A 16,980-nucleotide genomic window follows, 5' to 3' on the forward strand; every position below is an offset into this window, starting at 1 on the left:
AACTAAGGGTATTTGGTTTAAAGGCTTCTGTTCAATTATCTTAACAGTGAGGCTTTTAGTATTGGCATTCCTATGCTGGCTCTGCAAAAAAGGTACCTCCTTGTCTTTGACAGAAAGAAAAGACAAAAGCAGCTTTGATCATAGAATCTCTCCTAGAACGGCTGAATCATATTTTAGGGATAAATCTTTCCACATTTCCATCATAAGTGTTAGGTTTTCTAAATTTAAGCAGTTTAGAATTTAGATCACAAACTGCCCTCTAAACAGGGATTTGATGAAATGTAGGAACCATGTGGAATGCTGTGTTTTTCTTAAAATATGACAGAAGGAGTATTTATTTTAAGTACAAAACTATCTTGTTTAAAAAAATCATTGCTTTGTAAAGATCTTTTCAGAAGTAAAATTCATGAGAAAGTGGCAATGTCTTTAAAAACATGTTTAAATTTCAGGTCAACATTATATTTGTATTTTGTTGCTGCAAGCATGACATACGTTGCAAATAATTCCATTAAGTAAAACTTGTACACTAAAATCATCTTCATATTAAGCTCACGCTTCTTACTGCATAAGCAGAGATGTAGGAAAATTTAAAATTCTGATTGTAGTTAACTAGGAAAGTATGACTTTTTAAGGCTTGAGAAGACGAAAGAAATAGTAAGTCTTCTATTTCTACAGCTGAAATGTCGAAACAGACCTATAAAAGAAAGCATCAGGAAAAGACTGCTTGGGTAATATACAGCAATAAGGTGAAGTCTGTTCATAAATAAGTTAACAAAACAGTCTGCAGCCTGTGACATCAGCATACTGGTGTGGTCTTTAATGCTAACAACTGTACAGAAGCAAGACTTATGTGGTGTGTGTTTGCCACTGATTTTGTAATTGGTTCTGCACAGGAAAACCTTATTTGTAAAGTAAGTGAAAAGGTTTATTGCTGCTTGTTCATGTCTCTTCAAGATGTCCTTCTCTGAGAAAGCTTGAGAAAAAAAAGCTTTAAACAGCCCTAAAATGAAAAACTAAAATGTCACAACTGCATTACAGTATGAAATATATGTCAGGTAAGTAGTTTTCAGGTTCTCTTGTTGCATTGCCTGCATATCCACAAAGTTCATAAAACAATTGAATCATGATTTGTGCATGCTAACTTCCTTGGCAGTAATTGTTATGCCAAGAAAAACTTATTTACTGATTGCAGACATCCATAAAATAATATATGGGTTTTTTATTGCATGAACCAATCAATCAGTGTGAAGCACAGATGGTGAATGGTGAAAAGAGGAAAGCACAATATTTGTTTTCCTTTATTTCTAAAGAAAATGTCTAAGCTATGTTGTTGTCACTGGGAAGTGGGTCTCTGCTCTGAAATGTAGAGCAAAATAATGCAGCTTGACCTAGAAACTGTACAGTTTCTGTGGCTACAGAGGTTAAATTTTGCTGCAAACAGGCAACAAAAGATAAATTACTGTGGTACATTTGTAACTCAGCTCGTGTATTTGTGTTTAGAATCACAGAGAATCCAAGAAATGCCAAACATTAATTCTGAAAATTAAATCAGCAACAAGAGCAAAGACAGACCCTAAATGTGTAGCACTGTTTCAGTACTCAAAAGCTGCACTTCATCCATGGGCACTTCAATGAACTTGTAAAGACTGAACACCACATCAATATTCCCAGCACCAGCTCAGGAACTTCACAACTCCTCTATTGTTTTATTTATGAATATTGCAGCTCAAGCTTGCTCAAGTTCCACAAGGACTCCATGGCAATCTTTAGGGTGAAGAAAAATCACAGGTTTGCCATGTGCACCTATTTTTGGCTCTTCACTCAATATTCGAATCTTTTTTTTCTTCAGTTCTATCATAGCCGCTTTTATGTCATCAACCTTTTAAAAAAGATACAGTTCACACAAATTAACATTTTGCACTGTATTATGCAGATTTTACATTCAGGAGCAATAACAATTCCTTACTGAAATATTATTTCTAAGTTCTAATGTAATTCTGAAAATAAGTTATAAGCCATTTAAAAACATCTAGTATTAAAAATACTGCAGGAGTTTGCATTTGTTGTTTGAGGATTTTATAAAATACCATTTAAATGGACTGTGCAATATTTAAGAAATTAATAAACTGAAATTGCTCATGCACAAAGGCCATTGATTTTTTTGTTGTTGTTACTTTATAAGGCATCCATAAATAATCTAAATTCTGCATTACTTTCTGCTCTCAATAAGTAAAGAAAAATACCTCCCTTTATAAGTGATGACAGAGCACTTACTCATTAAATGGTGAAAAAGGGAGGGCAGTAGGCAGAAGATAAAAGTCCCTTTTAGATTTATGTATTCTCCTTCTGAGTAGGTTAAGGTTCATTAATTTTCCTTAGGAAAAAAACTTGGAATAATCAAAAATATATCAGATGTGGTATTTGTACTGAACTTTACTATAATAACAGCCATTAATACTGTATTTCAGTACAGTTTCCTACAGAAATATGTAATTAACAAAAATATGCCTGCATTATTTGCTGTGATCTGAAGTTCTGGTGTCATGTCATCTAATGAAATTCTAATTTTCCTAAACTTAAATGCATTCATGTTTTGAAATAATAATATTAGCACTCAGTTTAGAAAATTCAATAGTCAATAAGGACCTAGAATTTAAATAGTATCACTGCTATTTTTCAAGGCTGAGAAGCCTGGACATAATTTGTTGAATAAACTCTTCTGCCAATGTTATGGTAGGGAAGAAGGAAATTCCTAGCTTTAATTCAGAGGAACAGACATCACCTAATCCTACCCATTTGCACCAGTTTTGTTTGTGAATATCCCACACTCACTACAGCTCTTCCTACACACAGCTACCAGTCTGCAAAACAAAAAGGAAGGACTGTCAAATTATCTACACTAGAAAGGCCACATGTGCCATGGCCATGGTCCCCTCCAGGTTCTTCCCCTGAGCAGAAAAGCCAGAGCAGCTGCTGCTCCTGTCCTGCAGAGATGGCCTGAGGAGGAGCAGGGCCTGGGCTCAGCTGGAGTGAATTCCTGCTTCCCCAAGGATGAGTGACAGAAAACAGAGCAAAGCCTTTGGGTGCATCCATGTTAGAGCATCAGGCTTGGATTGCTCTCTTACTCTGCTGTGTCCAGCATGGTTTTCACTGCAGCTATTAAATTGTAGTTGCTCAGGAATAATTTAATTTCCTTTTAAAATATTTACCTTTTTTGAAGCAAGTTGACTATCAAAACACCTGTCTAAACTTTCCTTTGTATAAGAGAAGAAATATGACAGGTTTATATGTTAGTTCAAACCTATTAAAACATGCATACTTGAATGTATCTATCTTATTACAAGAAATATGATGTTAAAATACCTCAATGCAGATATGATGCATTCCTCCAGTCTTGTTTTTTTGCAGGAAGCTTGCAATGGGACTTTTCTCTCCTAAAGGATGTAGAAGTTCCAGCTTGGTGTTTCCCAGCTCCACAAAAACAGTGTAGACACCATGTTCAGGAAGAGCAACAGTCTCACTCACCTGGGCTCCTAACACATCTTTATACAAGGACTGAGCTTTCTCCAAATCAGGCACTGCAATTGCCACGTGATTGAGTCGGCCCAGTTTCCACAAACAGCTTGGAATGTTTTGTGAGAAGGACTTTGATGATGATAGAGTTTGTACTGTGGGAGCACAAGTCTGCAATCTGCTAAGAAGCCCTGAAAAAAAAGTGAACAGCACTGACACGATGCTTTTGAGAAAGTCTCAGTGCCTGCTCTTTCCCCTGTGAAGGCCTGCAGAGCTGCCAAGGCATTGGCACACCCTTGTGCAATGCTCAGGGTACACTGAGAGCAAGGAAACAGTTACTTTATTTTCAGACTAAGTAAATATTCAGAAATATTAAGAGAATAATAAATAAAAACCCAAAGCAGACTCAAATTTGGTGTAAATCCTTACACATGCCTGTTGAAAAGAGGAAGACAGGACCAATTGTAAAGGCCAACTGTATGATGTGTTTAAAAGTGACTTTTGATATTTTCAGAGCTTCTTATGAAACAGAGAAAGAAATATGGATATGCCTATACGTCTCAAAATTACAGCAAACAAACAAAAGGATCACAAAAAAGAAAGGTACAAAAATGAGGATATTTACTATTAATTACCTTAAAATTAATCTGTCAGTATTAGAATCTAGAGGGGATGGAGTGGAGAGAAATTGTGATAGCATCAGTTGTTTCTAGAACCAAAATTAGAACTAGATTAAAGGACATATTCATTAAAACCACATTTTAATTCCATGCCAGTTTGCTTTAGGCCAAGTCAGAGTTCCCAATGCCTTAAGGCCAAGCTAGAGGCATCTTAGCCCTTTGGGAGTCTTCGAGGCATTCTTTGCTTTAAAGTCACAAATGTGCTATTTTGCTGAGAGATGGTGCCAATGATGAGCTGAGATTGTGGATGCTTTGCAGCACACTGAGGATGGATAGCCTGGCTGGGCTCTTGGTACTCTGTAAGGTCAGTAAGAGCTGTAATTAATTAAATCAGCTTTGTTTCTCAGTATGGAACTGAGAACAACCATTCCACAGGAATTCCACATTCTACCAGTTAGTTTTTCTTCAAAATCTGATGAATCCTTAAACCAAAGTCTTTCTGAGCATGGTGCTGCGTTGGAGGAAGAAATGTTTGCATGTATTGACACTTGAATTTACAACATGCAATGTGCCTATTAGCAAGGACTGTGTCACAAAAGTAAGTCTATTCACAATCTTTTGATGCTACTAAATCAGGGTTCTACATTAAGTATTTCCAGAAACTTGTCCAGTGCTGCAGGTAACTGCCCTGCAGTATTTCTTGCCAGGCTTTCACATGTTCCATCCTGTCATCTCCTTCATCACAGCCAGAAGTTCTGGACAATGCTTTCGCTTGGTACCTTTAGGATGTCATACTGGTAAAGGACAGCAACTGCTTTTCAAATTTTACATGTTAAAAAATCCCTTAGAAATTTCCACAGGGAAAAGAAATGTTTGTTTTTCAAATGTCTGTGCAGAAACTGTTTTGTGGAAACACTTGCCATGTTAATGCAGCTGAATCAGGGTGAACCAAGTAATTCCAGGAGGGAGCAGTACTGTGAAATGCCTAAAGTGCACGAGGTACGAACATGCAGGAGCAAGGTGGCATGATTAAAGGCATGGCTAATTAACCAGTGCAGGGTTTGACAGTTAACCAGAGTAAACAAATGTGTCACAAACAGTAACAACCCCCACAATATCTGCTAGGCAGTCTTTCCTGCCCACCTAAGCTTCTACTGAAGCAGCTCCATTTTACTGTAATTTCTTAAGGCATGATTCAATTCTTGCTGAAGCAAGAGAGATTTTTCCACTTGGAGAAAGGCAGTATTCTCTAAATAAGAAAAATCCTTTGAAAGAGAAGAACCCCTTTCTATATAATTTATTATGTTTTCCAGAGCCATTTACTGTTTTATTTTTTTTCCAAATATTAACAGACTGCAGTTCAATAGAAATGCTACTAATGCAGATTTTTTTTCCAAGCAGTCTTTACTAATGGAAAGGTAAGGATTTTCCCATTCTATTCCCAAGAATCTGTAATTCTTGCTGCACTTCACACAGGGCATATAACCAAACAGTTATTGTAATTTAATTTGTATTTTTTCTATTTCAAGTAAATTGACAAAGACACAGCCTCTTTATACTCAGCTATTTGTGAAACACTAGCAAAATAGTAGAAAATGCTCTTTCTTATGGGTTCTGCCCCAGAAATATTTGATTTCTTGTGCTGTTTCCTGGGAAGACTGAAAAAGTGAAGTATATTCCTAGGATTCTTGTAAAGTCAAAGATACTTATATGCTCACTCATATCAGCATTTATTCTATGAAGTCTTGCATACAGAGTACTAATTTTAAATCCATAATTGAACTGACTGAGATTAAACAAAAACCATTTGTGTTTTTCTTGCATTATCTAGATTAGTAACTATATAGATTACTTAAAATTCTAATCTTCTAACCCAATAATCAAAAAATGCCTTGCAGTGAAAAAGAAAGCTTTTCAGCAAACTTCAGATTGAAATCCTATCACTTCCATGTTTCCAGGAAAGAAGCACTTGTATTTATGTATACATCACAAAACTAGTTCTACAGTACATAACCCTCTTCAGCTTCATTTGAAATATATTTTTAAATTGATCTATTTGGGGATCATTCTATTGATGATTGATTTACTTTTAGTATGCACATCAGAGTTTAAATATACAGTTGTACCAAGTAAGGGTTACATTCTTTAATTGAACAGATCATGGAGTATCAAGTCTGCAGTACCTCCCATAAACTGAGATCCTCACCCTTCAAATGTTTATTCATAGGCTTGTTTGTTGCTTCTGATGTGGAGCAGTGTTCATCAACTAAAGGAAACTAAGGAATCAAACACGAGCCAAATCCAACCAAACTCAGTCATGTTCTCCATGGGAAGGTTTTGCAACAGTGGGTTGCAGTTAGAACCTTGTCACTGGGCACTGCTTTATTGTCACTCTTTTCAAGGGGAGATGAACTCCCAAAGCATGGAGAGGATGCTGTTACCACAGGGAATCTGGCACGCAGGGGCTGTGTGCTCATTCTCTGGACCAAATGGAGAAAGGGCATAGTGTGGTCATTCTTAAATTCCAGTAATTTCAAGGTGGTGTGAGTATCTTGTGAACTCTGGAAGCCAACTGGGCTCACAGTGCTGCTCTGCTCTGTGCTGGACGGGGCTTTTGGGAGTCAGATGGGCTCCACAGTTCAAGGAAACTGAGTCTCAGTGTGCTGTGGCTCTTGTTCCCTCCTTCGAAGTGCAGTATGACTATACAATGGTGTTTTCATTCCCAGCATCCTACTGATCAATCACTGACAGCATTGAGCCTCTCACTCACTTTTCTCCTGGTCTGAGGCTACCAAGTAAAATGGTGTGGTTTAGGTATTGTGACTTTAACCTACCTTACCAGAGCGAGCAGCACAGGTTATTATCATAAACGGGAAATTATTTTGAATTTGACCTCCAAACCACACCTCAAAAAAGACAAGCTTCTCCTTGCAGCTTAAGTTTGGCGTTTGCTCTGTAAGTTTACCGTAACGAGAGCTTATTGTTAGTGTGCCCGTCAGTTGGAGCGGGAGAACTTGTTTTGATTTACAGAAGCGGCACTTTCGTTCGGCCTGCGAGGCTCTCACGGGGAGCTCGGCCAGGCCGGAGCAGGCACCGAGGCCCGCGGCCGCCCCGCCGCCGCCCGCGCTCCCGCCGCCCTTCCCTCCGCCCTGCTCGCCACCACCCCGCGTTACCGCCCCGCGTTACCGGCCGCTCCGCGCCGCAGCGCCGCCGCCATCTCACCGCCCTCCCCGGCACCCCTCGGTGCGTGCCGGGCGCCAGCGCGGCGTGTCGGCAGCGGCGTGTCACCGTGAGGGGCCGTGCCCGGCAGCGCAGCGCGCCATTGGAGCGGCAGCGGCGGCCGCGCCCTCCCTGGGGCCTGGTCCTCGAAGGGGCCGTGCCCTCCGCAAGGGCCGTGCCACATCCAGACTTTCCTTTAACACCTCCAGGAACGCTAACTCCACCGCCTCTCTAGGCAGCTCATTGCTGTATCTAATCACCCTTTCTGAGAAGAAATTTCTTCTGATGTCCAACCTGTCCCCTGGTGCAGCTTGAGCCCATGTCCTCCTGTCCTGTCGCCAGGACAAGTGGCAGCAGGAGGGTGTAACACCTGGCTACACCTGGTGTAGGGAGTCCTGGAGGGCAGTAAGGTCACCCCAGGCCTCCTTTTCTCCAGGCTGAGACCCCCAGCTCCCTCAGCTGCTCCTCATCCGACTCGTGCTCCAGTTACTTCACCAGTTCTGTTGCTGTTCTCTGGACTTGCTCCAGCACCTCAATGTCCTTCCTGAACTGAGGGGCCCAGAACTCAAGGGTGGCCTTAGCAGTGCAGAACACAGGGGAAGAATCACTTCTCTGGCTGGCTGGCCACACTATTCCTGATAGAGGCCAGGATGCCATGAACCATTGTGCCAGGAGACTGAGGACAGGGAGCAGGCTGTCTGCTGGTGCTGAGCTCTTGATGTGTCAGGCACTGCACACTGCAAGTTGCTGAGATATAGCCTAAGTAGATAAACAGCTTGTGCCGCTTCAAGTCTCATTTTATGTGATTCTTTACAAGTGCAGATCAGAATCAGTGGTCCAAATGGGTATTTGAAAGTCTCAATATATAGCACATTCCATTTCCAGCCCAGGCTGTGTGTCAGGTGTGTTTCTGATGTTCAGAGAATTTCAGGTGCAGGTCACAGTCACAGCTCTGCTGGCTGGGCCCTGCTCCACACCATGTTTTTTGGAGCGTGCAAAGTGACAGTGAGGGGACACAGAGGTGGAATTGCAGGGCATTCTTTTATCTGCACTGAAAAGACTTCATTTGTTGGTAGGAAGGAAACATGAAAGCAGCAGAGGCAGGAGCACTATTGAAGTTAAAAGGTTAGTCACAGTTTTGGATCAAGCTGTAGAAGGGCTGTGTGGGTGGCTGAAAACACAAGGGTCTAAGGGTGTAGGGCTTGCCTTTATTTTATAAACTTTAAGAAAAGCACATGATGTAAGAGGGGAGTTGAAGGGCACTGGGCAGTGCTGTGCAGATGGTGAAGGGGGGTGTGCGTGCCTCGTTAGCCTGAACTTGTAGACACCTGGTGAGATCAGGTGTTTTGCCCACAGAATCAGCTGGAGATGTGGAGTTCCAAAATAGCCCTTGTATCTAGGTCAGAGATTCAAAACTGTGAGGTAAGACGACTGTGGCTCCACTATATTTAGAGCAGGTTTGCCAGTGCTGATGCACACCCCAATTTACAGCGACACCGCGCCCTTCCCAGAGCGGGAAGCAGCAGCCATCGGGCATGACTGCCGTACCTTGCTGGGAGCTCTGGGAGAAGGAGGCGCTTTTAACCGAGGGCTGGGCCAGGAGGCGGGGGTTCTCTGCTTCGGGAGGTGGGGATGCCGCCGCTCGGAAAGCGGGGCGGGGCCGAGCTCCGCGGGCGGAACCACTATGTGCGGAACCTTGCTGGCGGTGCGGGAGCCGCCCGGGCCCGAGCGCTGTGGCACGGCGGAGGCGGTGCCGGTCCCCACGTGTGCGCGGCGCGATGGCGGCGGTGCCGGCGCTGCCGGGGCTGCAGGGCATCCAGACGTGCCTCAGGGTGGCCGGAGCGGCCGCGGCGCGCCCCGAGTGCTTCCTCAGGTAGCGCGGGGCGGCGGGGGGGCATTGGTAGCCGTAGAGAAAGGCCTGGCGGAGCCTGGCCAGGTGTAAAAGCTGAGGAGTGAGGCAGGGGAAGCGCAGTTACCTCTGAGCCGCCTGGGTCTGGCTCTTGCACCATTGAGGTGTTTGCTGCTGTACTGTTCGCTTCCCCACAAGGTCTGGAGTGCTTAAATCAGATCAACATATTGTAAGATGCGGCTGCAGAAAGCTGGAATTCTCTGCCCAGCTGCTATTTCATACACGAGGTGTGATAAAGCTGAAAGGATTAGGAATTTAGTGTTTTTCCCCATGACTGTGTAGTAGCAGTACTCCACGCCGTGTGGGGGAAGTCCAGCCGCAGCAGTCACTATTGAAGGTGCTGTTCTGTAGCGCAGAGAACCACAGCAGGTACAACTGTGATTGGCTTCATGGAAAGTGCTAAACTTTTATTTTTGTGTTCTCAGTGTGCAGGATGGGCTGGCTGCCGACTTCAGAGCAATGACGAAGACTCTCTACGATTTGAATAAAGGAAGTAACATAGTTCGTGGGGGCCCTCTAAAAGAGCTGGCAATAGAAAATTTTGATGATGAACAGATTTGGCAGCAACTAGAGCTCCAGAACAACGCAGTTCTCAATTTCTTCAAGAAATCCATTGCAAGGGATGCCGAGGATGAAGATCTTTGCCTTCTCTCAGACCAGGAAGAGGATGGCTCTGGTGCAGAGACCAGCAGTGACAAGGAGTTGGAAGACAACATAATGGAAGCAGAGACTGAACAGATGAATGTTTATACAAAAGATAAAGATAAAAATAAAACTAAAGCTAAAGAAAAACAAAGTAAACTCAGAGAAAGCATAATGCAGAAAGACAGTGATGAGGATTCTGATATTGACTTTGATATTGAAGCTCTGGAGCAACAAGCTAAAACAGCCAAGGAAACCACACTGAGAAAGAAGGGAAGGAAATCTGTAGTGGATGACAAGTTTTTCAAGCTAGCTGAGATGGAAGCTTTTTTAGAACATGCAGAGAAGGAAGACAATGAAGAAGAAGAAGATGATGACGTTAATTATTTTGAAGACATTATCTCAGATGATGAGGAAGACTCTGAAGAAGCTAAAGTCCAAGTAAGTTTTTTCCTTTAAATCAAAATCTGGCATCTGTTAGGATGACCATAAAGTGTTTAACTCTGTGTAGAAACTGCCAAGTTACATTTGTTTATGTGACTAATGATTATTTCTGAGGCTTTATTTTAACAATTAATATCTGCTAAGAAAATTCCCTGGTGCAGAAGGACAGAGCATCCTGCTATTCCAGTCTCTCCTGACATGGTCCCTGGGCTTTTACATAAATAAAGGAAGAGATGATACCCACGGGAAATCAGAGACCTTGAGAATTGCAGAATAGGTGACCCAGCAAATGAAGATTTGTCACTCGGCATGTGGCAATTAGGGATCACTGAGGTGACTGATGCAGAGCAAAGGGCTTTTTCCAAGGATGTGGCCTTCTAACTCTGATACAACTTGAATTGATGAGTAATTGATTCAAAAATAAGTATGTTATTATTCAATATTTACCAGGCATTCTCACTAGCAAGTAAGAAATATGCCCAGGGAATTAGTGTGCATTCCAACCAGTATTTGGCAAAATCTACAGTTCCTTGGCTTCTGTATGTGTAAGTGGTGGAGAACTGTAAACACCAGGAAAAGAAATCAGTTTTACTATGGCACCCTACCACAGGTTAATGCATCACTGCCCTGAATTAGTGTTGCACAGGTAGTGCTGTTCCCCAGGCACTAAAGACTCTAAAAGACAGGATACCCTTTGCTTTCTGTCACTCTTAACAGCTGTGGTTTGTTATTTGGGTTTTTCTTTCCCTCTCACTTTTTTAGCCAATTAAAAGTTCCAGAGATATGACATACAAAGATTTCTTTGATCCAGTTGATGATGATGATGGTGATGATGATTTAGTAGCTAATGATGCTGAAGAGGATCAGGAAGAGGAAGCAGACAGTGCCATTGAAGAGCAAAATGAAGGAAGTATGTCTGAGTAAGTAAAATGCAGGTAAAATGTCCTCATAATTTTACACTAAAGTAAACCAGAAAATACTGAGAATATCACACTCACTCTGGTCATAGTTTGCCATTCTCAGTTAACTGTTGTATGTTCATGGTTTGTGTTCTCACCTTATTTATATTTTTAAAATATTATCCCTTGATCTTTATTTGAATAAAGCATTTAAGAGTTTAAATAAGTTCTTATTTAAGAATAAGAGTTATTCTTATTATCCAGAAGTTTCCCTAGTGTCCTCTACCTTTAGGGGGATCCTTGAGACCTGTTGTAAACTGTAAGTTACTTGTAATGGGTAAACATCTAAGGGCTGAAATATCTTCATGTGAAAAATTATAAAGGCTTCTCAACTTTTATTTTACATTAAATGTTCTTGTTACAGGTTTGAGGATATGGATGAAATGGTGGAGCACATGAGAAGTAAAGAAGCTTCTAAAAAAGTAACTTTCAGTTTGCCAGATGACAGTGAAACAGAAGATGTAACTGAAGCACAATTAGAGAAGGACATCAGTCCCAGTGAAATAAAGTCCTCATTTGAGAAGAGACAGGAAAAGGTAATTTTGGTTTGGTTTTCTTTGGGGTTTGTTCATATTTTATTTGGCTAATACTTCAAAAGAGTGGCAAATAATTTTTTTTACTGGCTGTTTCATTTGTTCAGAGTCCAGCAGATACAAAGAGGGGATTTAAAATTTAAGGAAAATATGTGGTTTAACTACATAGATACATCTCCAATCATATATTCCCTCATGTACCTGAAATAAATAATAACTTTTTTTGCTGTGAGATTACAAGTGAGCTGTGTTTTAAACTTCCTAGCAAATTGTGTTTTTCAGATGAGCAAAAAAATAAAAAGCTTGGAAGAAGCACTGTTAGAGGAGAAGCCTTGGCAGCTGAAAGGAGAAGTGACTGGGCAGAAGCGCCCTGAGAACAGCCTTCTGGAAGAAACAGTGCTCTTTGACCATGCAGTGAGAATGGGTAAGGAGGGACAGGGCTTTGCTGGGTGTTCTGCCCTTTGAGCTTGCTGAAAACACCTGGGACTCAAGAGGACACCAGGTTAAACCTCTTGATATGATTTTGAGGTTGTTTTACACTGCATTTTCACAGTGCAAACTACAGGAAATTGTAAATTTTATCAGCCTCACATAATAGGACTTACTTTTATATTTACTTACTCCACCTTCAATTGCCACATTCTTATGAAAGCTTTGCTTTCTTTTTCTGCAGTTTATTCCTTATAGAACAAGACCTATTTCTTGCTGGAGAAACATTAATCTTAAAATTCTTTGCCTTTTCCTTTCAGCACCTGTGATCACAGAAGAAACGACTTTTCAGCTTGAAGATCTCATTAAGCAGAGAATATTGGATGAGGTTAATATTATCTTATCTGTTCCTCTTTACATTGTTCATAGACTTGATTCAGAGGGCACATTCCAAGGATGAGTTGGAAGCATTTCCAATGTTAGGTGTAGAATTATCTTAATTTCTGCAACTGGTTGTTTTATTCTTTTGTTTTGATGAATGTGTTTTTAGATTTCTGAGGAGCCCTATTTTTATATCCCTGTTATACACCAGGGATTTCAGTGTTTTAGTGCACTTCAAAGCAGACTGTGCAGATAAAACTGTAAGGAGTTGATGTGGAATATAAAGCCAGCCTGTAACTGTTGGCTGTTACCATAACTGGTGCTCTGAGCATTCTGACACTGACCAAAACTCAGTTGTTTGCTTCATTTTGCTTCAAAGCCACTGACAGAAAATTTGTATCTCACAGCTTGTTGAGTGTTACTGTTCATTGAATTTAAAAAGATGAGGAAGGGTTGTAACTTGTTATAGTTGTTGCCTTCATTCATAAAACCAAGGACACAAGCAGAGCTATAACTTTTATTACTTTTTTTTTTTAATGAAAGTGTGAAACTTGATAAGTCCTGGGATACTACATGCATAAACTAGTTAATGTGCCAGATAAATAACTGAAAAATGTTCTAAGTAAGATGTAGCTGGTAGTTGGCTGTAGTTGCACTTGGTCCTTACTTTATGACTTTCTCAGGCATGGGATGATGTAGTACCAAAAGAGAAACCCAAAGAGGAAGCTTTTGAGTACAAGAAGAGGATCAGTTTGGATCATGAAAAGAGTAAACTGAGTCTGGCTGAAATCTACGAGCAAGAATACATGAAACTTCACCAGGTAACACAAACCATGCCTTTCCTTTGGGTTTGAAGTTCACACTCTGTACTCTTGTGTGTTCATTTATACATTTCCAAGTGGAAGTAATTTAGTCTTTCCCTGAATATTCACCAGAGAAAGGGCTCTGGATTGTAAATTGTGTTGTTACCCGTCTTGCTAAAGTAAAGTAGCCTTATGAATGGTGTTACCATTACATTGCATTTTTAATGCAGCAGAAGAATGAAGAGGAAGAAAATCCTGAACACAAAGAAATTCAGGAAATGATGGATTCACTCTTCCAGAAGCTGGATGCACTTTGTAATTTCCACTTCACACCCAAACCAGTAAGTGCATAAGTTTTATAAAGTTGGGGGCTTTCTCCCTTTTTTTTTTTAAACTGGATACTTTAAAATATATTCCAGAATGGAAAGCAAAGAAAACATTGGTGTTTCCTGAGCTCATTCTTATTTCATATTAAATGCACTATGATTACCTCTAAACAAACCCAACTACTTGTGATCTTCAGCTGTCTGGCAGCTGCTGAGGAGCTGTGCTCAGTCCTGAATGTGTCTCTTTATTTCCAGCCGGTGCCAGAAGTTAAAATCGTTTCCAACCTTCCAGCTATAAGTATGGAAGAAGTAGCACCAGTTGCTGTTAGTGATGCTGCTCTCTTAGCACCAGAGGAGATCAAGGTAAATATAAAATGGCATTAGGGGATTACAGAAGGATATACTGTCTGTCAGATCACTGGGAATTCTGCCCTTCCCATCCTGGTGGGTGCTTCCTCACCTTGTGGACTTTTTTGGCCTAGAATTTTAGCATTGATGGTTCTTGGGAGGTTTTGAGGGCTGAGGTAGATTTTTGTTTGTTTGTTTGATTGCATTTTTAGTTGTTTGTTTTTGGGGTTTTTAGTTTTGGTGTTTTTTTCTGACTAGGGAAGTAGTAAATTTTATTTGGCACCAGTAGGCCATAATACTATACTTTGTTTTTGATCTTAACTGTTATATGATGGTCATTGTTTTCCCAATATTTATTTGGGTATTGAGAGGGGGAAAGCTAAACAACACTAGAACAAAGCAATTAGCATGTCCTGGATCAGTTGTACAAATCTCATTTCCCAGCTTTTGTCAGGTTTTGGCCTTTGCCTTATCCTGAGCTCTCACCTGAAATATTGGAAATGCTCTGTGAGTTCTGTGAAGTGAGTCTTGTTTTTTGCACTGTTACGGATTTATTTAGGAAAAGAACAAAGCTGGTGATGTAAAAACTGATGCAGAAAAGACCCCCACAGACAAAAAACGAGAACTGAGAAGGAAAAAGCTCCGCAAACGTATGAAGCGAAGGGAAAGGGAGAAACGTCAGAAGCTTCTGGAAAAGATGAAACCAGAACAAGGCACAAAACTCAGCAAAAAAGCTGCTGCAGCAAAATTAAAAAGGCTTACCAAAGAAGGCAAAGCATCTCTGCTCAAGGTAAGAATAAAATCCCAAGGACAGATAATTTTTCTCTAGAGAGGAAAGGAAACTTTATCCACAAGAATTACAAGTATAAGGTTGGAAAAATGTGAAAAAGCTGTATGATACAATTACTCTATAAAAGTATGTTCATCAGGCAGAAATGATTTTGTGTGAGGTGCTACTTTTCTCTTTATTTCAAAGTTCATAAAGTGATGTTTCTGCAAATATATTTTCTTTATTTCCTCCATTTAAGCCATTCTGCTTCATCAAGTGGGACTACTTGAATGCACATTGAGGTTTCTATGTTCTGTATAAGCTTTGGGTAATTTAAACTGTTTTGTAATACAATATTCCTGTTTAACTTTGTCCTTATTGTGGAGCCTTCCCTATAATCTCATCAGATTGAAATTATTTTGCATGCTATAAAACAGTAAACTTGTGCACCACTTATGGTGCCTTTTAAATAAAACTCAAAAAATCTGAAATTTTGAAGTATTAGAAACTAATAGGAAACATAACTTCATTATTCCAGATGTTTGTACTTACCTTTTCAGAAGGCAGGTAGAACACAAAGTGCAGATAACCTGCTGTAGTTCATGATGTGCAAGGATCTGTTCTTGATGCCTGCCAGGCTGTCAGGCTAACTGCTACATAGGAAGAGAATGTAATCTTTATTTCTTTAGATAGCAGGAGTAGACTAAAAATGTGGTGAACAATATCCCTTGAAAATCTGTTACCAGATTTTTTTTAACTAAAATACCATTATGCTTGAGTAACTAGTAAGTAATATAGTGGTACTGTTTGTACATTTCTTGGTTATAACAAATGTTTTGTCCAATGACAGGATGAAGGTAAAGACAAGGCCTTGAAATCATCCCAGGCCTTCTTTTCTCAGCTACAAGATCAAGTGAGAATGCAAATCAAAGATGCCAGCAAATTAAAAAAGAAACAGAAGAAGGAGAAAGCAATCTCTGTTCATAAACTAAAGTTGTAATTTACCTTTTTTATACAGGTACATACATATATACATCTTGTATATATTAAATTTTTTTTCTGAATTTGAGTAGGTTTTATTTTGTGTTGATCTTTAAAGTACTTTGTGAACTTCTAAGGTGATGTTCAGACAGTTTTCCGTAGATTTTACTCTTATTTTCTACCATAGAACTTTGATTTATTCCAAAAAGAAAGATTCTTGGTGTGGGCAGATATGTAATAGTGTAAAATATCTGACATGTGCTGTGACTGTATAGTCTCTTTAATCTATAGCCCAGAGCTTTGTATATGCTGTTGTAATAGCTCTGGATCTATAGCAGGAGGAACTGCATTTATTGAAGAACTCAGGATGTATCCAGGCATTTAAATTACAGAAATTCTGAAATTGTGATTGGCAAAAAGGGAGGACACAAAATATTTTTAAGCCTGTGGTAACTCAGAGCTAGGAAGTTTTTAACTTGGACTGAGTGCAAGAATGGTTTGGGTTGGAAGGGACCTCTGTGGTCATCTGGTACAACCTCCCTGCTCCAGCAGGGTCACCCCAGAGCACAGGGCTCAGGATTGTTGTGGAATAGCTCCAGTGAGAGACTCCACACACTCCAAGCTCTCTGGGCAGCCTGACCCAGCTCAGTCACCTGCACAGTGTAAGGAAGTTGTTCCTCACACTCAGGTGGAACCTGTGTGTCTCAGTTTATGCCCTTTGCCTGGCCCGTTGCTGGGCAGCACCAAGCAGGGCCTGGTCCCTCCTCAGCACCTCCCTGCTTACACTGACACGCAGGGATGAGGTCCCTTCTCATGTGTATTTTTAGCCCTCAGAGGAATAATCTCCCATACCAGCACCGTGTCAGAGTCTACACGAACAATTAGCCTCAGGGTGAAAATATTTCACTATTTGCTCTTTGCTGAAAAAAAAAAAAGGCAAACAAAAAACTCACCACCAACAAAATAAACCTCTAGTTTCTGCTCCTGTGGCCCTCAGCTGTTTTCCACGCGTTGTCGTAAAAGGAAGTTTTGAATCTGCGGCGGGTGTTTGCAGCAGCCCCGCTGTGTGAGGGAGCCGGTGCCGGCCATCGGCGCTGCATTGCT

The 16,980-nt window shown here is 40.7% G+C and overlaps 2 protein-coding genes across 2 annotated transcripts; one reads left to right on the forward strand and one right to left on the reverse strand.

Moving 5' to 3' along the window:
• Positions 1 to 1,204: 1,204 nt before the first annotated feature.
• On the reverse strand, positions 1,205 to 7,395 carry MCEE (methylmalonyl-CoA epimerase). The gene is made up of 3 exons (XM_054272684.1): positions 7,320 to 7,395; positions 3,364 to 3,704; positions 1,205 to 1,879 (listed from the first exon to the last, which is right to left on the reverse strand). The coding sequence occupies exons 1-3, from the start codon at positions 7,348 to 7,350 to the stop codon at positions 1,727 to 1,729; spliced, it is 525 nt and encodes a 174-aa protein (XP_054128659.1). The 5' UTR covers positions 7,351 to 7,395; the 3' UTR covers positions 1,205 to 1,726.
• Positions 7,396 to 9,111: 1,716 nt separating this feature from the next.
• Positions 9,112 to 16,817, forward strand: MPHOSPH10 (M-phase phosphoprotein 10). The gene is made up of 11 exons (XM_054272697.1): positions 9,112 to 9,225; positions 9,687 to 10,344; positions 11,110 to 11,267; positions 11,671 to 11,842; positions 12,122 to 12,263; positions 12,589 to 12,656; positions 13,333 to 13,470; positions 13,683 to 13,793; positions 14,034 to 14,141; positions 14,686 to 14,916; positions 15,746 to 16,817. The coding sequence occupies exons 1-11, from the start codon at positions 9,131 to 9,133 to the stop codon at positions 15,893 to 15,895; spliced, it is 2,031 nt and encodes a 676-aa protein (XP_054128672.1). The 5' UTR covers positions 9,112 to 9,130; the 3' UTR covers positions 15,896 to 16,817.
• Positions 16,818 to 16,980: the final 163 nt, after the last annotated feature.

The sequence above is a fragment of the Melozone crissalis genome, unplaced genomic scaffold (genome assembly GCF_028551555.1).
Source record: "Melozone crissalis strain CALT ecotype California unplaced genomic scaffold, PUWL_Pcris_2 ptg000014l_1, whole genome shotgun sequence".
Classification (NCBI taxonomy): domain Eukaryota; kingdom Metazoa; phylum Chordata; class Aves; order Passeriformes; family Passerellidae; genus Melozone; species Melozone crissalis.